The sequence below is a fragment of the Carassius carassius genome, chromosome 21 (assembly GCF_963082965.1).
Source record: "Carassius carassius chromosome 21, fCarCar2.1, whole genome shotgun sequence".
Lineage (NCBI taxonomy): Eukaryota > Metazoa > Chordata > Actinopteri > Cypriniformes > Cyprinidae > Carassius > Carassius carassius.
The window spans coordinates 25,307,101-25,332,308 of NC_081775.1; the positions used below are offsets into that span (position 1 = coordinate 25,307,101).

The window sequence follows — 25,208 nt, forward strand, 5'->3', positions numbered from 1 at the left end:
ATGGAGAGCGCAGTTTGGTTGCATAGCAACGACAGACGCCATGGGAGCGCAAGCGTGACATTCTCTGGTTTGGTCTAAAACGGCGCCCAGTGACGGATGGTGTAGCAATATTGTTGTCCGGGTGGAAATCGGGAGAAATTCGGGAGAAAGGTCGGTCCGGGAGATTTTCGGGAGGGGCTTTGAAATTCGGGAGACTCCCGGAAAATTAGGGAGGGTTGGCATGTATGGTGTGTGTGTGTGTGTGTGTGTGTGTGTGTGTGTGTGTGTGTGTGTGACGTTTGGTGTGTTGGCAATACTGTATGCAAAACAATTGAGCCAATAAAGTACTTTGAAATTGAAATTAATATGAATTGAACCAAGGCTCTTTCTCGTTCTCAAATCCTTTGTTAATATGTTTTATTAATGGAGCTACAGGCGGCAGGCTGCATGAGTACTCGCTTTATAATTAATGCTCAGATGCCCAGCCTAAAGAGAGAGATAGAAATTAATTAAAGAGCAAATTTAACAATATCTTATATCTTTGACTTTTATTTTTTATTATTTTTATTGTTATTATATTAGGTCACTAACCTTGTTTGGTTTCAGGCAAGTGTTTATTCTTTTTTTCTTTTCTTTTTTCTAGAATTTATTATTATTATTATTATTATTAGTTATTGCATATCGTTAATGTGCTAAAATGCAAAATTTCAGCTCGCTGTGGTCACGTTAGCGACCCTTCTATGACTAAATAAGACCTAGCTCATAAATATTAATAAGGTCGCTGCGTGGTAATCGTCCAATGCCGAACGTCTGCTTCATGAATATTAAGTACACCATGCTAACGTATCCTTACAGCCAACCAATGGCGAATGTTCTGCTTATGAATATGGATTAGTCGTGCTGACGTTACGTTGTCACCTTGCTTGGCTACCTTCCAAAGGCAAAAAAAACAGCCCGGGTTATGAATATTAAAAAACTAGCCTTCGCCATAGTAGAATTTGTATTTTACCGGGAAAAAGAAGGGATTGCGGAGAGAGAGAGAGAGAGAGAGAGAGAGGGAGTGAAGCGATCTTGATACGCCCCTCCCCCATCTCCCGTCCTCCAGCGCTGGGATGCTGCTGCTGCTGCCATCACCGAGAGATGCGCGTCAATCGGGCATCATCAGCATGTAGACCCACATCTCTCCTTCACCCATCACTCTATCAGTCAGCGCCAAAAATAACAGCAACGATGTGACCAAAACGAGTCTCCTTTTACGCTCCCGACTGTACAACACGCCGTTTTTAACCGATGAATTAATGCGGACATGGTACAGTCTCATCTGCATCAGTAAGGTTTTCTTTCGCATAAGATGAAGTGCTCACCACCGTCTGCTGCCTCCTGCTCCCTTCATTTGATTTCTATTCTGCACCGTTGCGCACCATCTGCATTTGGAATAGCGTAAAGGTCAAATTATGTGACTTTCATTTTGTGTTCTCTTTTTTCGACTCAACGTCAAATGTCCTTGGAACATGGCCTGCGCGGTGAGTGAATATATCTGTTCACAAGTGCCTTGTGCTGTCAACAGGGTATATGTTTTGTGTTGGGTTTGATTATTTGTTGCAGTCCAGCGCCTGCTAATGTATTATTAAAGTGCTTTATTATTATGATTACAGTAGGTAAGCATTACATGGAAATTATTATCATCATCTACAGTATGCCCAGCACGTTTATGCTGATATAATTCACCAAAATAAATGTTTTATGTCATTCTTGATCATGATTGTTCAACAATTGTTATTAATGTCTTAAAATAAAATAGTAATGCAGGATCAATAATCACATATTAGTAAAAAATAAAATTAACATAGGCTAATATAATAAAAATGAGTAATCACAAATATACCATAGTGTTATAATCCCTTTGATAACAACTCTTTAACATTTATAAATATTACATCTTCACTTTTATGCCATAAACTGAATTAAGAGCAGTGTATCTATAAATACCTGTATGCATGAAACAAATTACTAGTTTTTGATAGATTGAAACGAAAGTGATGGATGGATTTGTAACCTAGCTGTCAGTCTGTCAGTCTGTATAGCCTTCATATGAATCCCCGCCAAATGTTTTTAATAACCATTTGTTTTACCTTCCCCTCGCTATGATTAAAACGAAAAATCATCCCACAAATGCTACAGGCACTTTTATAAGCTGTGAGCAGCTGTACAGTGGACCAAGGTGAACATCTGATTCCTGAAGGTTACCAGGAAAGGGCATTATCGTCTATAAAGCGCATGTTTGTTGAGGAATCTTCTGGCCGTTTTTTAATAAAAGATGAGGAGGCGCGCACAGATGGTTTAAATGTTCAGTAACCAAAAGTTGGTGTCACAGCAGGGAAATGGAGGCGCAGAGCTCAAGCGGATTGTAATGTCATCCGAAACGGCAGGCCTGATGGCTGGTAGTGCTGCCTTCGTAAATCTGTTCTGCAGCGGGATTGGGCAAGTGTTAAAGTGCGCATGCGCAGGCGTCTCGGTCTGAGTGAAGGCAGATTTTGCGTCGAGAGGCGGCACTGTGAAGTACATGGGTTGGGGAGAAGCGCACATACAACGCTTTTATCAAGAGAGAGTATTTCAAAAGGCGTTTAGATAAGAAGTGATTGTCCTCGGTTTCCCTTGGATGTTATGCAAACAATCCATTGCAGTAGGTGTGCGTTATGAACGCTTGGCTCCTTGTTTCCTACAAACTTCCTACACCTGTGACACCTTGGTGAGCAAAATGCCACCTTCACATTTCAGAGCGTTTAAATAACCAATTTTGAGCGTTTCAATAAGGAAGAAATATCCTACGTTCATGATGAAATCTAACGAGATGTGGACATACATTAATGGTTAAGTAGGGGATATACCTGCTGGGTAAACAAGTGAACGAAAATAAAAAAAATATATAAATAAAATAATGCTAACACGCTATCTGACAAAGAGTCTACAAATTTATAAAGGCAGATGTTAGACGAAAAGCTTGACTCCGCTTTTTATGTTTTTGTCATAAATATAGGGGAAAGTTGTCACGTGGTTTATATGCTGCAGTTTTACATAATTCGTTCTCATTACTGCAAGCCAAAATGATGTTTTGATGTATTTGTTTTGTTGCCTTTTCTTTTTTCAGTTTTTAATTGGCGAAAACTGTGCCATATTTCAAACAAAATTCTTATAATTTCATGATATGATTTAGTATTTAAACCTTTTCATTTCTTCATGATATTAGTGAATAGCCTAACGATTAGTATACTTCTCAAATAGTGCTGCTATTTTTTATGTTCCATGATAATCGTTTTTTTATTTATGTGACATTTTAATGAAACAATATCCTTAATGTGTCTAATTTGTCTCAAGATTTTAGGATTGCATTTTGATGTTTCAGAGCTGGGGGGTTTTGGTTTTAGAAAGTTCAGCAGTGCACTATTAATGTTCTCCTTCTACTTTTTTTTGTTCCTTAGGTTTTGTACCAATGCTATTCCTGTGTCAATAGATCCCCTTTATTGTTTAATAATCAGTAACACTTGCTTCATTTAGTCTCCATAGAGATGGATTGGCACAATGGCTATCACTTTATTTTCTGACTTTTTCTTTATGGGGGGATATTTCAGGGGAACCCCAGCTGCCACACCATAGAATAGAAAACCCCAAACAATCCCATAATTCATGTCTCAGTATGGAGAACTACATAGACAACATCTTAGAAATAGGTGACTAGGAATATAAATAAGACAAAAAAGATCCCACATTTTCCCAGGTACCCATCTTTTAGCTCATAGCATCTGCTAAAAAGCTTCCAGTCTTCCACAACCAACACACCATCATGGGGGATCTGGGCAATAGCACAGTAGACTTCCACCCTAAAAAGCCAGGGATGGACAAAGGAGGTCATGAGGGAGATTTCGGGGTGACAGTAGAGGAGCTGTGCTCACTGATGGAGCTCAGGGGACCCGAGGCCCTGCAGAAGATCCAGGAGAACTACACAGACACAGAAACCCTCTGTCACAGACTCAAGACTTCACCTGCAGATGGTGAGTAGTACTTGTTTGGACGTGACCATGTCACTTGTTAATTACATCACACGTGCATCCTGAAACAGATAGACATTTTTAGCTATTATAAAAATGTTGTGGTCATTTACTTACTCTCAGGTCATTCAAAACCATGCGATTTTATTTCTTCCGTGGAACACAAATGGGGAATTATACTGATTGCTGTGTACCATGCAGTTAGTGCCTATGGGGACGGAGGCTTTTATCAGAAAAGATGCGAAAGCACCATAAAAGTATCATAAAATCTTTCCATTAGACTTGTGAATTACATATTCACGTGTCTTCTGTAGCTCTACAATATTTTTGTATCAGGAATGGACCAAAATTTAAGTAATTATTCACTGATAAGACTTTTAATGTAATGCACAAGTTGTATGGACCATTTTTATGATACGTTCATGCTTCAGTCCTCATTCATTGTTATAGCATGAAAAATGGCAACCAGTTCAGTTCTTCAAAACTGGTCTTTTTGTGCATTGCAAAAGAAAGATTTTCCAAACAAAGGTTTGGAATGACATGAGGTTGGGTAAATTATGACAGAATTAATTTTTGAGTGGAAAAGTCCAGATGCACCTATATTCACAAACACTCCTTTTCAAAACAAGCCTGCCTTCACGGAAAGAATACCAAATGCCAGGTGCCTTTATCTGTCTTTGAAAGCAGACATCCCTGAAGAGCACCTGGTGTTGAATTTTATTCTACATTTGCATTGCCCATGTTATCAGATGAGAGCATCTCTCTGCAATGCTGTTTTTGGAGTAGGTTTTGTATGAAGAAATTCAAGTTTTTCATAACTGTTTCTTTATACAACATCATAGTACATTTTATTCATATTTAGAGAAAATTATTCATTCTTCCAACACATTTTTACACAAGTTTTATGATATGCAATATGTAGCTTGTAGGTTAAAAAGGAGCTTGCCAAATAATTTCCAGTAATTAATAAAAATAATAAAGCTTAAATAAAATCTAGATATTAGAGGAAACCCTTTTGTGTTCTCTTTTTTCGACTCAACGTCAAATGTCCTTGGAACATGGCCTGCGCGGTGAGTGAATATATCTGTTCACAAGTGCCTTGTGCTGTCAACAGGGTATATGTTTTGTGTTGGGTTTGATTATTTGTTAAAATTAGAAATGTTTCTTCAGCAACTTATATATCTTATACATCTATATAGAACTTAAACATATACATCTATATAGAAAAACAAAAATTAATACAAATCACATAAAAGTCCTAACACTTAAAAAGAGAACTAAAAATATTAAAATTAAAGGTCATTTAAAAATACTATAGTAGTATATAAATAATGTTATAATAACACTGAAGCATATGCAAACTCAAACTGCACTTTAAAACTTATTGAAGTAGTGATTCATAAATCATCATTAGACAATATCAAAGCTCTCATATTCTTCTGCCACACTGCTATATTGCATAATAAATCTACATTCATATTTTGAGATAAATCAGGAAGGATACTGTACTTGTATATCATTTTTTTAATGCCTCAATATTTCATGCTTGGAATGATCAGAAACAGTTTACTAAAGAAAATCACGGTGTTTCGTTTGCTAGGATCTAAACATTCAAAGTTACATAAAAAAGAATCATCTTGCTTGAAATCTTTTATTGCAGCAGCTATTCTGGGTAGATGATCCTACTTTGCGCTCTGATAATCACATTGATTCGCATCTTGTTCTGACCACTTGCTTTCAGACCAAGTCATGCAGCCACGTTGAGGTTACTTTAAGTTTATTGTAAAGCTCTTTCTCCTCCTTTTAATGCTGCTCTTTGAAAATCCACTCTTCAGAAAGCTTGACAGGGATACAAAAAGAGAAGCTTACGGGCATGGATGGAAAGATGAAAGGGTCGAAAAAAGGGCTGGATGTACTGCAAAAGTCTTTCAATTCTGGTAGTCCGTGGAAATAGGATTGCATTGGGGTTTTCGGTTGTCTTAATTTACTTGCGCATATTGTGCTCAACAGAGACTGAATGAATTAATCGGGGCAACTGGAATGAGTTAGGGAAATGATTTCGTACAACCCATCGGAGTAACTCAATTAGGTTTAACAGTGAGTGAAAGGGAAGCTCTGATGAGAGATGAGAGGTTGCCAGGGGCAGCAGGTGATGATTGGCAGGGTGAGAATGCAGAGAGCGTGACAGTCTGTCTGGGTCTTGCTGCCAAAAATCACACCCTGTGGTGCATCCGAAACACACGGACTTAACCGTCTGTGCCTTGTGTTCTTTTCTTATGTCCTCTTGCCTTCCTTCCTGTCACCCTAAGAGGTCAGGGATTGGTGCTAACAGAATTGAGTGATGACTAATGAGCATCCAGGAAGTTCTCAAAAGAATTTGCATGGAGAAAAACCCATTAATAAATGAATTGGGTTTTTTAAGCACCATAACTCCGATTTACACCAGTATACATGTTCCTAGGCTGATTACTTCTGCACTGTAAAACAAATCCTGTTAAAAATTAAAATGAAAATGTTTCATGCATTTCGGGTTGACGCTTTGCTGTGATTATTTTATTTAAACTGACATTAATATTAATTAATTTATTGAAATAAATGTGCAAAATTTTCAGAAAATCTTCCGGGATTTTTTGGAAAGTTTCCGTAAATTTACTGGAAATGTTCCTCCCCTTTGCAACCCTAATATTATTATAGCAATTTACATCCCATAGAATTTCCATTGTTTCGTTTAGTGAGATTTGATTGGTGACAATGATTTTAAGCACCATCTTTCCCTCAAAAAGGATTATCGGACAATCCTGCGGACCTGGAGAAACGTCGGCAAGTGTTTGGAATGAACTTCATCCCTCCTAAAAAGCCCAAGACCTTCCTTCAGCTCGTGTGGGAGGCTCTACAGGATGTTACCCTTATAATCCTGGAAATAGCGGCCATTATTTCCCTCGGACTGTCCTTTTACCAGCCGCCAGGAGGGGACAGTGAAGGTGAATTGGGCTCTAAGTGAATTCAGTGAAAAAAAAAAAATGCAAACATAATGGCGTGGCCTTTCATCAGAAGCTCAGGGAAGATGTTATATGCTAAATGTCGTAGCCCCATTAAAATTTCAATAATTTAACAGTCTGGTGACCTTTATTCTGCTAATATTAACACTGCTACTCGTACATGCTTATATCAAGACATTTTTTCAGAGTTTCATCCCTAAAATGGTATTGTGTGTCTTGTGTTGTTAATTTGAAATTAATTTGAAATAATTTTTTAAGTAATCCTGAGTGTAAATACCAGTATAGGCATGGATAGCTAAGAAAACAAAGAATAGAAGGAATAGAGTGCGAGATGATGGATAGATAAAAGAATATAAAGGATTACAAGTAGACACTCAAAGTCATTGTCCTCCCACACATTTTTACCTTTCCTTCTCTTTCTGTTTCTCTCCAGCGTGTGGTAATGTGAGTGCAGGTGCGGAGGACGAGGGAGAGGCGGAGGCGGGCTGGATCGAGGGTGCAGCTATCCTGCTCTCGGTGCTCTGCGTGGTGCTGGTGACCGCGTTTAATGACTGGAGCAAAGAAAAGCAGTTCCGTGGCCTGCAGAGCCGTATTGAACAGGAGCAGCGCTTCGCTGTGGTGCGGAACGGCACGGTCATTCAAATCCCCGTGGCTGAGATGGTGGTGGGGGATATTGCCCAGGTCAAATATGGTCAGTAGAGTTCAAAATTTGCTCCACAAATCGTCTTATATGAAAGCATCTTACATTATGAATGAATAAATGGTTCATAAATTTGGATGTTGTGAGCCCCACATGGGGTGATTCTTTATTAAAACTTAAAATTAAAATCTTTAGGAGTCTTGTCTCTATTAAAAGTGCACTGTTAAGTTCCTGTGATTCCTACAAAATGACTGTTTGCTTAAATTCTTTATGAACTCAATTTATAAAATTAACTAAATGTTAACAATGCTAAGCATAATTGATTTTCACTTCCAGTTATAATTTTGTATAATTATGAACAAATTTTAAGTTTATACATTTTTATATAAACAATATAATTAAAATAATCTAAATTGATTATTAAAGTATACAGTATATGTGTGTTTATATATATATATATATATATATATATATATATATGATATGTAAAAATTGATAGACTAAATGCACTGTAAGTCGCTTTGGATAAAAGCGTCTGCTTAATGCATAAATTTAATTTTAATTTATATATATAATTTTTTTATTTATTTTTTATTTATTATATTATTTAAAATCCCATGCTACGTGTACTGTGTTAACCTAACTGAGACTTGTTATAGCACTTATGTATCGTTGCTCTTTTTGTTGTTTTTGATTGCTTCCACTGTCCTCATCTGTAAGTCTCTTTGGATAAAACATCTGCTTAATGAATAAATGTATGTGTGTATATATATATATATATATATATAATTCAAATAGCAAAAAGATTATGCATATAATCAATTTGTATTGTTAGTATTATATTGTTTCTATAACTAATAATAATAATTAAAATTATACTTAAATTGTGCATGTATAAAAATAAATAATACATTTTTATATAAAGTATTAAAGTATATAAATGCATTCAAAAATTTTAATAAATTATTTATACATATTTATAATTGGTTTACTGTATTATTATTATTTTATTAATATATTCATATAGCAAATCCTTAAAATTGTGCATGTATATAAATTCTAACTTAAATGTCTGTAAAATTAAAATATATAAATTGCATTCAAAAATTATTTGTACATTTTATAATGGGTTTAAAGTATTAGTATTGTATTATTATTATAGCAAATTCTTAACATTTTACTTAAATTGTGCATGTGTATAAATTATAATAATATATGTTATTTTAAAAATTATATATAAAGAATGTGAAGATGCTTTTGAATAATTCATGTTTTAATTTTGGTCATTAAAGGTAGTAGTACTCAAGGGCTTGTAAGATTGATCTGTTGCTGTCACTCTGGGGTCTCTTAGGCGACCTCCTGCCTGCGGATGGTGTTCTTATCCAAGGGAACGACCTCAAGATCGATGAGAGCTCCCTCACTGGAGAGTCTGATCACGTACACAAATCCATTGCCAAGGATCCCATGCTGCTGTCAGGTAGGGAGTAAAGGTTATATAAGCGAACATATGCTTGCATGTGTTTGCGTGGGTTTGTGTGGACTGGGTTGGCCATATGGCCATAGGTTGTGATGAATGTTTGTGTGTGTTTTTACATAAATATTTCTGAATATTAAAAACCATGCAAATACGGAAAGATATTCGCCATCTGTTTAAGATTCAGATGATTCGGGATGCAAACAAATCCTTGGGACAGACTAGTGGTTAAAAAATACAGGCTTGGACATGCAAAGGGTGTTCTGTTTGCTTGAGCAGGATGCTTATTCCCAGGGGCACAATTCCCTTTAATTATATGGTAACGTCACATGTGTAGTATACTGTAAGGCTTAACAGAATTACCAGTATCAACTAAATTTAGTCTGGCACTATTACAATCCATCTGAATTGAACCAATTCGCTGTTTGGCATAATGGGGGTTTTGCTAAGTATTCTGTCAGTACTTTTAACGCTCAGGTTGTGCAGTGCTTGGGCTAAATCCCATTGACTGGTTTAATGAGAGAACGTCCCTGAGGTCTGATAAACAGGTTAATCAGCTTCCTGCTCATCACTGCTTCCTGGAGAAAGATTTGTGTTTGGCCCTCCAGAGACCTGCTCTGCCACTTCTTCTTAATGATCGCAGTTCACCAGAGCAGCTGCTGTTTTCTCTTCACTCGGCCACACACGCAGCGTTACCCCATGACCTCAACATAATCAAATGAGAAAATGGGAAATGGAATCTATGGAAACATAACATGCTTTTAGACATTTGATGTGAAAAAGGCATGTGTAACATGATTAGGGTGGGCTTGCATAGCTAAATTGACATTAACAAAGAATAATGAATACTAATTTGTAGCAAAGAAAAAAATCGGAATATCATTAACTCCATTGAGTGTCCAATACAGAATCACATTTCTTGATTTGCCAATATCACAGTAATAAACTAAAATGTTTTAGTAGATGATTCAATCAAATGTTGTACTTTTACTGGAGCACTGGCTGCTGGATATTCAACTTTGCCATGAATTAAATTTTAAAATCATGAGCAACAAGATCTGACCTTTTGTACAAAAGTCTCTTAATGATCAGTGTAATTTATTTAATTAATGACCTAGAAATAGTAAATATTTCTTAATCATTTTACATCGTAAATGTTCCTTGTTCAAAATCCTAAACTTCTATTGTTATTAAATAAATGAAAAGAACTAATAGTTTATTATTTGATGTGATCTCCTAAGATATATAATGGTAGATTGAAGTATAGCGTTACTGGATCAGTTCCAGCCTGTGCAGTCTGTTCTTAAGGTCATTGAGGAGGTGGATGGCCATAGGGAAAACTTGTTTTGAAGGCAGAAGGTTCTTAATTTAAAACTGCTTTGATTTGTCAGGATGAATTTGGAAAAATGTAGTGAAACTCTTGTGCAAACTAAGATGTTTTCTCAATAAGGATCTCTTTCTTCATGTTTCTCAACTTTAAGATGACTAGTTTCCATGAAGATTTTTAGTTTTTGTTGACAAGCCTTTTTGTCGTTCATCAGCTTGCGCAATTAATCATCAAGGGGTGCATATTATTTTCTCAGTCATTATGGGAGAGTCATCTCTTCTCAACATGTATGTTTTAAGGCTTCTGTTGTGAAGAAGGAAATGCACGCTGCACAAAATAATTGTCTTAATCAGTAGTTTTGTTTTGTTTATCTCTGTAAAAAATCTCTTCTCTCACTGACAATATACATAAACCTCACAGAATTCTTAAAAAAAACAATGGAGTAGGATTTTTTTTTATCCGATTAAAAAAAAAAATATTGTAACACATTATTAGTATTTTTTTTATTTTTACAACTATCTTTTTAAGTGTGTTTTGGTATTTTATTTCTGGAAAACAAGACAAAAATAATGGTAAACAAAGCAAGAATTAATGTGCAGTGGATCAGGGAACAAAGAAGCAATCTGGTTCAGTTTAATTGTATTACACACTGAAAGGAAAGGCCATGGAGGAGACTTCAGCTTTAATTCTGTTCCTAGGTTTAGACAAGTGCAGGGGCTAGTGTGAGCACAACAAATAACATCAATAAATGAAATGAAGCTATGACTCATACAATTGATAACAAAAGTGTAGGCTGATTTCCCATTAACATCACTTTAAGATTAAAAAGTCCTGTAGATTAAGTAAGCGTTCCACAACTGAGCTGTTTTTTATATGCATTTAAAAGATTTTTATGACACTTAGAATTCCTTGAAATCATTACTTATATAAACAGTTACATGTAATTAATTGTTTTAGATTAAACATGCTCTAATTGGAGACACCTGAATGTCTAGTCATTTATAAAAGGTTTTTATGTTTAAAATATATTTATTACAATGAATACTGAAGTCCTTTAGTCAGTAGATAACCAACCGAGTCACAAGATGGCGCCAATAAGCTATTTTAATTTGAATTAGTATGAAAAAATTTAAAAACTGTAGAATGGAGTCTTTCAATTAGGGAAGGGAAGAGTTGTGAAGAAATTGTTGAAAATATTTACTGCAAAAAAAAAAAAAAAACTTAAAAATTATCTGTGTTTCCCAAAATTCAGGCACTCATGTAATGGAGGGCTCGGGGAAAATGCTGGTGACCGCTGTTGGTGTCAACTCTCAAACGGGAATCATCTTCACCCTCCTGGGGGCCGGAGAAGTGGAGGAAGAGAAGAAAGACTGCAAGAAAGGTTGGCGTCAGTCAGTTCTTTCAATGGATTTTAGAAACGCTTAAAAGTTGAGCATGATTAAACATGCACATCATAAAAGATAAAAAATCCATTTTGCTTGAACACCCACGTGGAATTATCCAGACACAAAATGTCTACTGGTCTGGGTCAATTCTGTTTCAATGCATTGAAATGCTCAGAATTTTTGCTCACTCATTTGTGTTGATTTTTCATTGCTTTTGTTCAGCATTTAGGTTTTGTTTTATGTCTTTACATACCATCTTCATTTTTTGTCCTATCCCCTGTTTCCAACAATTCTATCAGAGGCCAATAGTAATTCATCCACGCAGTTCCCCAGTGTTGAAGCCAAAGACCACAACATCATAAATGGTAGGTGACATTCACAATAGAGAGAGATGACTCATAAACAGACATCCTGGTTTAAACTCTCCATATCTGTCGAATATTATCCCTCCATGTTTTATGTTTTCTTTCTCATGCACTTTATTGTTCTCTCATGTCAGCTACATTGACCTCAAGCAGCAGGACCGATATTTGTTTCATTTAAATGTCTGCATTAACCTTCACAGGGAAACAAGACGGGACCCTGGAGAACAATCAAAATAAAGGTGACTTTCAGGACTTAATTAGAATTGAGTTACGAGTTCAGATTGATTCATGGCGAGATAAAATACTCATTATGATAAACTATTTTCAGAATGAAAAACTGCATACTGCACAGTATATACCGAATGCTGCCTTATGTATTTTTGATATTAATGTTTTATATATTTTTTTCTCTTAAATCATGTCAGTCAGTTCAGATAATGATATTGTGCATACTGTGTGCAGTAGACATACTGCAAACTACAAAAAAAGTGTTCTTTTCTATTCTGTGTAGTTTGCTATTTCTAACAATTACCTATAATTCTGCTTGCCTGATCACCTTGTCTCCACCCACTATAGCTAAGAAACAGGATGAGGCTGTTGCCATGGAGATGCAGCCTTTGAAGAGTGCAGAAGGTGGGGAAGTGGAGGAGAAAGAGAAGAAAAAATCCAGTGTGGCCAAGAAGGAGAAATCAGTTCTTCAGGGCAAACTCACCAAGCTCGCAGTGCAAATCGGGAAAGCAGGTGGGGGGGGGGGTCTAAAGTTAGGTCAAGTTCTCCTGATCATATTGGCTTGCTAAGTCAATCATTATTTTTGCTCATACATACGGATAGGATTTTCACTGAACCTTGAAGTATTGTTCTGCTGTTCAAAATTTTGGGGTCAGTAAGATTTGTATTTATTTTGTAAAAAGAACAATTGGTCTCTTTCTCAGTTCAGGTTTTTTTTTGTACCACCCAAGGTGAATGAATATTATCAAGTGGGTATTTCAAGGTATTTTATTGCTTGATAGTTTGATTTCTGATGTTATACATTACCATGAAGACTGGAGTAATGACTGCTGAAATTACAACTTTGCCATCAAAGGAGAAAATAGAGAGTTATTTTACATGGTAATGTTATCTGTCTATAATACTGTATTATAATACTAATACTTTTTTGATCAAATAATTACATTCTTGTTGAGCATTGAACTTCTGTCAAAAACTAAATTAGTAAATCAACCCCAAACACTTGGTAGTTTATATTTCAGTCAGTAAATCAGCCAATTAATTATCCATGATACCTCAAATAGTGTGGCTCTTTGAGGAGAGGTGTGCTATTATATTTCTAAGCAGTTACATGTATGATTTATTTCAGGTCTGGTGATGTCCGCCATCACTGTGATTATCCTGATGCTGTACTTCGTGATCGAAACGTTCGTCGTTCAGGGGGTGGTCTGGCTGACAGAATGCACGCCTATTTATGTGCAGTACTTTGTCAAATTCTTCATCATCGGAGTTACAGTTCTGGTGGTGGCTGTGCCAGAGGGTTTGCCACTGGCTGTGACCATATCATTGGCCTACTCCGTAAAGGTGAGTCAAAAGAATGCACCTGTTTTTATAACCATCATACAAGTGTCATTTACACACACATTCATATTGGTAAGTGCCACAAACATTATAACACTCTTCCTATTAATGCCTTTCCACAGAAAATGATGAAGGACAATAACCTGGTGCGTCATTTGGATGCATGTGAGACTATGGGCAATGCCACGGCAATTTGCTCAGATAAAACAGGGACCCTCACCACTAACCGGATGACAGTTGTACAGATTTATATAGGGGACCAGCTCTTCCGCAACATCCCAAGACCTGACCAGATTAACCCAAAGACACTGGAGCTCATCACCAGTGCTATTGCCGTGAACTGCGCCTACACCTCCAAAATAATAGTGAGAGTACTTTAGTAAAATACTGGCTACTTTAGCACTAAACTTTTGCAGTAAACCATGCATCACAGTAATATTTCTGCAGATTTTCTGTCATTTCATGTCTTCCACTCTTTTCACCTCTTCCTCCCAGGCTGCAGATAAGGAAGGTGGGCTGCCCAAACAAGTGGGTAATAAGACAGAATGTGCTCTGCTGGGACTCGTGCTTGACCTGAAGCAAGAATACCAAGCTGTGAGGGAGCAGATCCCGGAAGAGAAGCTCTATAAAGTCTACACCTTTAATTCTGTCAGAAAATCCATGAGCACTGTCATTCAAATGCCTGATGGAAGCTTCCGCTTATACAGCAAAGGAGCCTCTGAGATCCTGCTCAAAAAGTAACTAACATCTCTTTTTCAAATAAATGCTTTTCTACTTTGTGTTCTTCAAAGAATCCTGAAGAGAGACGTTGTATTGCAGTTTCCCCACTTCTGTCTTCAACACTGATAATAATAAGAAATGTTTCTTAGCAGCAAAACTAAAACAGCTTCTGAAGGGTCGTGTGACACTGAAGACTGGAGTAATGTCTATTGAAAATGAATCTTTGCCATCACAAGAATAAATTGTTTTTAAATATATTAAAATACTAAAACGTTTAGATTATTTAGAAAGTTGAAATTGTATAAATATTTCACAGCATTTTTTGGTAAACGCAGCCTTGGCGAACAACAATCTTTTCAAATGCTAGTCTATTTTAGTTATACAATTTTTTATAATACTTGGTTGTGATTTTGATGATCAACATTTTGTGAAGGTTGGGCATCTTAGTTCACTGGCCATTTGTTAAAAATGCTCAAACTAAAGACTACTACTTTCTTCAAGGCCTAAATCTTTTTGTTGCTACAAATTTTGAAATTAATTTGTTAAACAAAGTTGACTTTTTCTGAAAATAAGTATCATGCAAAATAAAATAAAAAAAGTGTAAACTTTGTCAAAAATACACTGTAAAGATAAATTAATTGAACAGTTCTGCCTTCATCTTAGGTGCTCGTTCGTCTTGGGCCGTGATGGCGAGGCTCGTGCTTTTAGGCCACGGGACAAAGATGAAATGGTGAAGAAGGTGATTGAACCAATGGCATGTGAAGGCCTTCGTACGATTTGCATTGCTTACCGAGAGTTCCCAGCTGACCCCATGCCAGACTGGGACAATGAGACAGACATTGTCTCCAACCTTATCTGCATCACAGTGGTTGGCATTGAAGACCCTGTTCGAGCTGAGGTATACAAACCAGTTTACGGTCTTGGATGTCTGTGTACTCTTAGTTTTCTTAGTTTTACCTAAGAAACCGAACATACCCTAAACATAACTTCTGAGTTAGAAGTCTTAAAATGCTGTATATGATGCATAATTATGAAATTGATATCTGTTCTGATTTGTTGATTATGATTCTAATCAGGTCCCAGAAGCCATCAGGAAGTGCCAACGAGCAGGCATCACTGTGCGTATGGTGACGGGTGACAACATCAACACTGCACGTGCCATTGCTGCCAAATGTGGCATCATCCATCCTGGCGACGACTTCCTGTGTATGGAAGGGAAGGACTTCAACAGGCGAATCAGAAATGAGAAAGGAGAGGTATGCTTCCAAGTTTTGTAGCTATGTACAGATCTTATGCATTATTTCTATATGTCAACATATTAGAAAAATTTCCGAAGGATCATGTGACACTGAAGATGGAGTAAAGACTGTTGAAAATTCAGCTTCGCCATCACAGGAATAAACTACATTTTAGAATCTATTCAAGTAGTATTTAAATAATAAACTTTCAGTTTTATTAATATATGAATATAATATTAATATATGAATATGATATAATATTACTGTTTTTACTGTATTGTGATCAAGTAAATTCATCATGGGTGAGCATAAGAGTCTTTTTTGAAAACATTTAAAAATCCTACATACCTCAGATTTTATAATGGTGCTCTGTTTTTTTTTTTTTTTTACTTTTTGTTGCAGATTGAGCAAGAGCGCATTGACAAAATTTGGCCCAAGCTCAGAGTTCTTGCTCGTTCCTCCCCTACAGACAAACACACACTTGTCAAAGGTGAGTCTCTTCATCAGTTGAGTTCATACTTTGTTCCTATGGGGATGATTACTTCTCCAGTATGTCTTTAACGGAATTCCCTTATAATCACTTACAGTACAATACAGTACAGTAAAGGGATATGATGACATTTATGCTGACTTGAGAAGAGATACCAAGTTCTTCCTGATGTCGATAATGGTTTTCTAACCATTTTTGGCAACTTTACATTACAGATATTTTGCTCTTGAATCAATTATTAGGATTTTTTCTTTTGTGTGTGTTGTGCAGGTATCATAGACAGCACCATTGTAGAACAAAGGCAGGTGGTTGCAGTCACTGGTGACGGCACAAACGATGGGCCTGCTCTTAAGAAAGCTGATGTGGGGTTTGCAATGGTGAGAAGATCCATCCACTAAATATGTGAAACATTGCTCTCTATTTTTGAGGTTCTGTTACACATAGTGTAAAGATAAACCCAACTGAAGCTAAATATGAGACATTCAGTGCACATGAATATTGCTTTTACTCTAGAAAGTTTGGTTTGGCTCAGGCTTGGTTGACAGTGAAGTTTGTTTCTTTGATTAGAATGAAAGCCATCCTTCAAACCACACGTTAAGTTAACTGGAAAAGTTAATATGAGATGCAGTGCATATCAACTGGTATACACAGACTGGGAATGCACCAAGTGTGAAAACAATATTCTTATCTTTTTAATTCAATGTTAAATTGAAACATAGCAGATGGAAATATGTCTGAATTCTCCAAAATAGTAATTGATTTCTCTGTTTGCATAGGGTATTGCTGGTACAGATGTGGCCAAGGAGGCCTCTGACATCATCCTGACGGATGATAACTTCTCTAGCATAGTAAAGGCTGTGATGTGGGGACGGAATGTGTATGACAGCATCTCCAAATTCTTACAGTTTCAGCTCACAGTGAATGTGGTGGCTGTCATAGTAGCCTTCACTGGTGCCTGCATCACGCAGGTACATGCATACATACACACACACACACACACACACACACACACACACACACACACACACACACACACACACACACACACATTTATTTCAGTTTCAAATAAATACAGTTCTTTTGAACTTTCTATTCATCCTGAAAAACGTATATCATGGTTTGCACAAAAAAATTAAGCAGCACAATCATTTTCAAGGGCACCAAATCAGTATTTTAGAATGATTTCTGAAAGATCTGAAGGATAACACTAAAGACTTGAGTAATGCTGATTATAATTTAGCTTTAACATCACAAGAATCAATTAAATTTTACTGAAATAAAAAACAGCAATTTTAAAATTGTCGTAATGCTTTATTACTGTTTTTACTGTTAGTGATAATATTAATAATAATAATAAGTTTTATTTATATAGCGCCTTTCCAGAGCTCAAGGACACTTTACAATAAACAAACAACAATAAAGGCAGTTGACAAAGAGAGCAGACAGAACAACAGTAGGCAATTGAGAGTGCAAGTACAGTAGTGAGAATTGGGTAGATGGGGCAGCAACCAGCAGAAAAAAAAAGTGATCACGTCTTGGTGGGCTTAAGAGACCTCTTTCAAAAAACTTTACATTTCTTACTGACCTGAAACATTTGGATGGTAGTGTGTGTATATGCACTAATATAACCTGACATCTAGACTGAGTTTTTTTTATTTATTTTTTGGTCTGTTTTTGTGTATGTAGGATTCTCCCCTTAAGGCTGTGCAGATGCTGTGGGTCAATCTGATCATGGACACATTTGCTTCTCTGGCTCTTGCCACAGAGCCACCCACCGAAGCGTTGCTCCTGAGGAAGCCCTACGGCCGAAACAACCCCCTCATATCCAGAACCATGATGAAGAACATCCTTGGCCATGCAGTTTTCCAGCTCATCATCATCTTCACCCTGCTCTTTGTAGGTACGGTACTTTGTGCACTGTTTCTGCCAAAGGATTTGATAGACAAATAATCTCTGTTGTCTTCCAATATGTGTCAAATTAGTAATGGTCAAAATTATATATTGTTTTAATTTATTGGTTTCAGTTGATATTGTATTTTAATGTCATCTTTCCTGACCCTGTGCTCAGGTGAGAAGATCTTTGACATAGACAGTGGACGTAATGCTCCACTTCACTCTCCTCCCTCCGAGCATTACACCATCATCTTTAACACCTTTGTCCTCATGCAACTCTTCAATGAGATCAATGCCCGTAAGATCCACGGAGAGAGGAACGTGTTTGATGGAATCTTTTCAAACCCCATCTTCTGTTCAATTGTGCTGGGGACCTTCGCAATACAGGTGAACGCATACAGATCTCTAGATATAGAAATCTAGATTCTTGATTTCTACTTATAAACTAAATGCCAAACGTATATACACAACTGTTCAAAAGTTTGCTTTGTTTTTTGTAAATGTTTATGAAACGTATGTCATGCTTACTCTTGTGTTTGAATTTATTTGATCAAAAATACAATAAAAATATTAGTATTGTATTACAATATAGTAACAAGTGTTTTAATATATTTTTAATTAAATTTATTTCAGTGATGGCAAAGATTGATTTTCAGCATCATCACTCCAGTCTTCAGTGTCACATGATCCTTCAGAAATCTTTCTAATATGCTAATATTATTAAGCAAGGACACAAAAAATGCTTAAGAGCTTGAAAAGACATGGAAAACACATTTCAAATATACACTTTCCATCATATATATTTGTACAACTTGATGCATTTGTGCCTTACACATGGATGAAAGTAAACCAGTCCACTGTTATATCTCTGTTTATGATTTGTAGATTGTGATTGTGCAGTTTGGTGGGAAACCTTTCAGCTGTTCCCCCTTAAATGTGGAGCAGTGGCTTTGGTGCCTGTTTGTGGGAATGGGAGAGCTGGTCTGGGGACAGGTAAGTGCTGCAATGTGGTGGTCTCACTGAAAATCAGCTTTAGTTGTACTTCATTGTATTGTTTTTTCTCTAGGTGATCGCATCAGTGCCAAATCATCAGCTGAAGTTTCTGAAAGAAGCGGGCCATGGGTCGGCTCCAGACATGATCATGGATGAGGATCTAGCTGAGGATGAGGAGGAGATTGACCATGCCGAGCGAGAGCTGAGACGAGGACAGATCCTGTGGTTCAGAGGACTCAACCGAATTCAGACTCAGGTGACGTTCAGGCTTTGTCTAGTCCTGTCTGGTTTAACGTTGCTTTTGCATTGTTTCGACAGGGACAGCTGTTCCCGCATACTGCCTTAAAATATACCCAAATGCCTTCTGTGCCACATTCTGTAGTTTGCGCACTTTTTTCGAACTTTACTTTCCTCATAACTCAAACCTATTTTTCTTTCTTCGCCAGCCTTTATAAATTGATGAAATATTTATTATTTAACAAGCTTTCTGTGTTGTGTTGTAGATCTTAACTTCTCTCTCTCCCTCACTTCATCCTTTATTCTCTTTGCTGCTATATCAAGCTGTTTTATTGAGACCTTTTTGCTCTGCTACTCGCGTGTGTCTCCATGTGTTATGTAGCTCCTTGGTAACTATTATTGGCCTTTTTTTAACTTGTAAATATTATTGTGGTTTGTATACACAATGTTTCTTTGGCACACTTTATTTTAAGGTCCAATTCTCTCTATTAACAAATAATTAACTACGACCTTTGCCTCAATAAACTCTTAATTTGGCTGCTTATTAATAGTTTTTAAGTTTAGGTATTGGGTAGGATTAGGGATGTAGAACATACATACATACATACATACATACACACACACACACATATATATAATATATATATATATATTAAAAGTGATATTTATTTTAAAAAAGTCAAATTATTTGATTATTTCACAAATTAATAGTTTTAAAAATGTAATACCTTTATGATGTATTTTTATATTTTAAGATTTAAAGTTGGGCTCTTTGAAGGGTGAAACAATACAAAAAAATTATCCAGTAGTTTTGATGTTTCATATAACAACAAGAATATTGAAATCATTAGACTTAATAAAAATCAATAAAGTGCTTATAGTTGAAGAAACACCCTGGTTGGTTGGTGTGCACACTGGCAAATTATAAAATGCTGCTTTCCTGCAAGCCGTTCCTCCCCAAAACCCCCTCAAGTGATTAAAGCCCCATCCCGTTCATTTCATTAAGCTCATTCTCCTGTCTGTGTGATGTCCTTCTCTCTCTCTCCTGCAGATGGAGGTAGTGAGTACCTTCAAGAGAAGTGGTTCGTTTCAGGGTGCAGCGAGACGCCGCTCTTCAGTGCTCAGCCAGCTCCATGACGTAACCAATAATTCTACTCCCTCTCACGTAGTTCTCTCCACTGCCAATGCAACTGGTGCCCCCGGGAGTGAGTCCTTACATTCCGTTAACGGCACCTCGTAGAGCCCGTGCACTCAGAGCATACACACCAACACACGCACACACACATGTGCATTGTTGCCTGCCTTCAAACGCAACTAGTTTGCTGAATGTTGAGTGTGTGTGTGTGTTGTGCGAGAGAGAGAGAGCAGATTATCATTGGAGCATCTGCTTCATCTTTCTACATGTGCTTTTTAGTTAGTTTCGCTTATTCGTTTGTGGCCTTTCTTTCTTTCTTTCTTTCTTTCTTTCTTTCTTTCTTTCTTTCTTTCTTTCTTTCCTCCTTCATTGCTACCTCATAACTTATTTCTTGCTCTTGCTGTTGTCTTGGTGCTGCCAAGATAAGGCTGGTTTTCTTTTTCTTGTTGGCCTTTTTTTATTCTCCCGTTGCTTGATTTTGCCAATAATTCACCCTCAAATCAATGTTGCCTTGAAGGGATACCAGAATTTAACTCGAAAGAGCCAATCAACAATTGAAATGAATATAGAAACTAAAGTGGAGATGTTTGACCCATTTGACAACATGGGAACAATTAAAGCAAAATATTGACTGTTGTAAACCTGCGAGTATAAGCCCATAATCGTTTCTGCTGCCATTTTCATATTAGGGATATTAGCATTGATAATGCTAACATTTTTCTATCCCGTTCAGGATAAAAAGCATACTTACGGTGTGCCGTGTTTTTTTGCTCTTTCTTTGTGCACCTTGTTCAGATTCTCCTTTCTCTTTTCACAGGTTTCGTGTTATAACCTGCCACATCTAATGAAAATGTCCTGCTGATTGTTGCTGCTTGAGTTTCTACACATAAGAAAAGCTTTCTTACTATCTGCTGCTATGATTTATTGTCACTAAACTGCTGTAGTTGTGGACAGCCTTCTTGAAAGCCATTCTTACAAACAGTGATTTGTTTATGAGGGTTTTTAATGCACCAAATATAACATCAACATTGCCCTCCAGGTACCAGAAGTGATCTTTTCCGTGGTCTAAAGAAAACAGCTGCGTCTTAGCATTTCCAAATCCCTTCAAAGAGACCACCGAGCATTAGCCCAGCTGGAATGCCCCCCAGTATCATTATCACTTCCCCTGCAATGTTAATCTTCAGTTCCTTTTATTTATGAACCTTTAAAAATGAAATCTGTTTTGTCCACCATTTTTCAACATAGGTTTTTAGTGTCTTATCCTGTCCTGTCCTGTCAGTCTTGTCCGGTGTAGTGTTTTTATTTTTTGTCTTTGTTCTTGTTTCATCGTCTTTAGCATTTTGTGCTGTTATCTTAGATAAATATAACAGAGAAAGAAAAGTTCCAGCAAAATCATATTATAGTTTATCGCAAAATAATGTAGATATGCCTTGGTGATGCTTCACAAGAGGGCTGCTTCTCAAAAGCTTTTGTTGGGCCATCACACCACAACAAAAGAACATGATTTGTGCTGTAGGTTTAGACCTCCATCCTTCACCTCCCTTCTCTTGCCGTCTGTCATGAGGAGTTCTGATGTGATGTGTTTGGAGCTATTCAAACACAATCCCTTTTCTGTTTTTCCATCCAGTGCCTGAATTACAAAAGACTAGCCGATTTCTCACAATATATTTTCCCCTCTTTGATATCATGACCATTACAAATTCTGGGCCTTATACTCGAAAGTTTACAATGCCAGTGCTACGTAGCAAAGAATACAGCTTTAAATGAAAAAGCAGGAAGCTCAAAACGAATGGCTCTTTGGAAAAACAAATCCGCAGAAGCGCTGTTGTGTCCATGTTTTGAAGTCCCCTCCCTCTGTCAGTCACATTGCTTTGTGGTCATTCCCGAACGTGGTTCGGCTATGCATGTAGAATGCAGAGAGCGGGAAAAATAAACTTGCGTCTGATGAATGTGACGGTCCGACATGCATGGTTACACACACGAACGATTTTCCACCACGGCTGCTGTATAATCACACATGACGAGAACAAGGATGTCAGAAAAAGGAACATGGACCATTTTGATCAATGTTTTTACGGATATTTTTTTTCTATTGAATGTGTACTTGCATGCTATGCATGAACGGGAAGAGGAATCTTGAATTATTGTGCATGGTTGCATGGGAGACGAGTCCCATTTAATGTGTTCATACTTTTGAGGGCATAGAGAGTTTGGTTTTTCTTTCCACAAAAAACAAGGCAATCAAGATTTTTTAAATGTCCTCGTATTAGAATGAGCTAATATAATCAAAGATACTTTGCTTTGTTTCTTTTTTTTCATTGATTTATTGAAAGTGGATTTTCAAAAGGCTTACAAATATACCCTATAAATGTAACAAATAGAAATCTGATGATGTCAGAACAATAAATAAAGCTTACAGTAACTATTGCAATCTGTTTTTTCAAGACTGTTGAATCTGTATTACAGAATTGGTCAACACCAACAGTATGTGAATACGCATGTCTTTATTTCCTGTATGTTTTTGTGTTTGTGTGTTCTGTGCACAGCCGTGTAGTGTAAACCTCACTTTTTCTGTGTGTGTTCTGTGTACACTGTGTATGTGTGTGTTTGTAACACATGGTGGCGTGTGTGCCTTCATAATCATTGTTTTCTAAGTGTTTACTGTCGTTTATTTGCATGTTTTTTTTTTCTTAGTGTTCAATGAATTTGAATCACCTGGTATTGAACTGGCAACAGTGAAAGTTGTAATTCCGTTTTTGAACAGACATACATGCCTTTTATTATTTTCTTAAATTTGTTATCTGTTAATTTTTTAAGCTCACTAATTTAACATGCCTTTCTGCTCATAAAACATCAGAGGTTAAAAAAGTCAAACTTTTTGATTATTAAAGCTGAAATTGTATTAAATGAAAGACAGACAGGGGGCTAAGGCTGCTTTGACAGATCATATTCACAATATTTATGGTATCCTTCCATTTTATTGGAACTTTTTGTGTTTGCCGTCTTGTGTATCATCTTGAGATTTCCTTTTTCTCTTGTAATTACAACTTGGGTTTCAATGATTGTTTTTGTGCGTCATTCTATAGAGGCCTATAGAATGGCTGTGGAGTTTTGTTTCTTTTCAAAGGCCTACTGCACCAAAGGCCTTAATGGATGTGAAACTTTCAGTTCTCGCAGCTCAGCTAGCTGAAAGTGTGCGAGTGGTGCAAAAGGGAGACTAAACTTCTCTCCACCTCTCTGTCCCTTTGATCCCTCCATTTTCTTCCCTTTGACATCTCCTACCCCGCACCCTTGACGTATAGATCCGGGTGGTGAAAGCTTTCCGTAGCTCCCTCTACGATGGCATCGAGCGGCCTGAGTCGCGGAACTCCATTCATGATTTCCAGGCGCACCCGGAGTTCATCATCACGGACTCGGTCCACAACATCCCCCTGATCGACGAGACAGACGTGGACGACGAATCGGAACGCTCCAACCATAACCACGTGCGTGTGGCGCTTCGTCACCCTGGCCCTCACTCTCAGCCCCAGAGGCCCCCGCGATCCCGTTACCCATCTCGCCCGCTGAGGCAGCAGAGTCTGCCGGTCACCCTCAACTGCAACAACAACGCCACCGAGAACCGCGTCTACCTGGGCTCGAGCATTTCCCCCTGCCCTGTGAGCCCTCTGCACAGCCTGGAGACATGCCTCTGAAGGTCAGAGGTCAGCCGGTTGAGACTGCCAGCCAGACAGAGAAACGCTTGTTTCTGTACCTAATCTTCGTTCCTTTCACTATCACAGATTCACTGCTTCAAAATGTTTCAGTGGTTCTTTACAGTGTCTTGTGTGACCCAAAGACAATCCCGTTCCGCATGAAAGTGACCGATTATGTTCTCATACAGTATGTTGCACTGGAAAGAAATACCCAAAACAATGAGATGGATCTACATGTGTGTAAGCATGGACCCTGACTAAAGATTTTAAAGACTGTGAGCCTAAGGAAAGTGTACAAAAAAGATGTTTATTTAAGGATTACTCCTATCCCCTTTTAGTTAATAACATTATTGTTCCAATTATTATAGTGGTTATATTTCTGCTAAAACTACGACAATTAATACTATGGTTACTATACTCCAGTTATGATACTTTATATCACTAAGTATGTTTGTATGTATGACGTAAGTCTGTATGTATGTGTATTTGTTTGTTTGTTTGCTGTTGCTAAAATCTGTGTCTATGTTCTCATTGGTTCCACATGTTCCTCTCTCTCTGTTTTCTGTGTTAGAGTGTGATGTGTATGCCTAATTAAAAAAATTAAATGAAATTACAGAACATATAGCGGCAGCATAAATAAAATAAAATCTAACCGTTGGAGGAAAATTTTAGAATATTTGCTGGATATTAAAGAAAAAAAAAGAAAAAAGAGGCAATGGTGCAAGAGCATTTCACCCATTCCTGAAAACACTGCATGTTCCACTTTTCACAAAAAAAGAAAAGTATCTATAATATCTATTTCTATCAATAGAAAGTATCAATAATTATTTTTATGATGCATTTTCATGTCAGTGAAGCAGCTCAGCAAGATTTCCTGAATATGTATTTTCCTATCTGACATATTTAAAAAAAAAAAAACATGGTCAAAATATGTTGTTTTGGGGTATAGAACAGGGGTGTCAAACTTAATTCCTAGTTTAGCTACAACCCTAATTAAACACACCTGATCCAGCTTATCATGTCCTT

At 37.1% G+C, this 25,208-nt stretch overlaps 1 protein-coding gene across 10 annotated transcripts; it reads left to right on the forward strand.

Annotated features, from left to right (window-relative positions):
* Window positions 1–1,436: 1,436 nt before the first annotated feature.
* atp2b3a (ATPase plasma membrane Ca2+ transporting 3a) lies at window positions 1,437–24,848 on the forward strand. Of its 10 annotated transcripts, XM_059504019.1 has the most exons (23): window positions 1,437–1,502; window positions 3,459–4,028; window positions 6,809–7,006; window positions 7,458–7,715; window positions 9,016–9,141; window positions 11,718–11,846; window positions 12,150–12,215; window positions 12,416–12,454; window positions 12,792–12,956; window positions 13,573–13,787; window positions 13,907–14,149; window positions 14,280–14,521; window positions 15,168–15,402; window positions 15,581–15,760; window positions 16,145–16,232; window positions 16,503–16,609; window positions 17,009–17,200; window positions 17,919–18,132; window positions 18,301–18,512; window positions 19,011–19,118; window positions 19,192–19,374; window positions 20,407–20,493; window positions 23,793–24,848. In XM_059504019.1, the coding sequence occupies exons 2-23, from the start codon at window positions 3,821–3,823 to the stop codon at window positions 24,180–24,182; spliced, it is 3,885 nt and encodes a 1,294-aa protein (XP_059360002.1). In that variant the 5' UTR covers window positions 1,437–1,502; window positions 3,459–3,820; the 3' UTR covers window positions 24,183–24,848. The 10 variants fall into 10 exon arrangements, with proteins under 10 accessions (XP_059360002.1, XP_059360008.1, XP_059360009.1 ...); XM_059504025.1 differs by lacking the exon at window positions 1,437–1,502 and having other exon boundaries at window positions 20,407–20,560; window positions 23,793–23,955; XM_059504026.1 differs by lacking the exons at window positions 1,437–1,502; window positions 23,793–24,848 and adding an exon at window positions 21,308–22,912 and having other exon boundaries at window positions 20,407–20,560.
* Window positions 24,849–25,208: the final 360 nt, after the last annotated feature.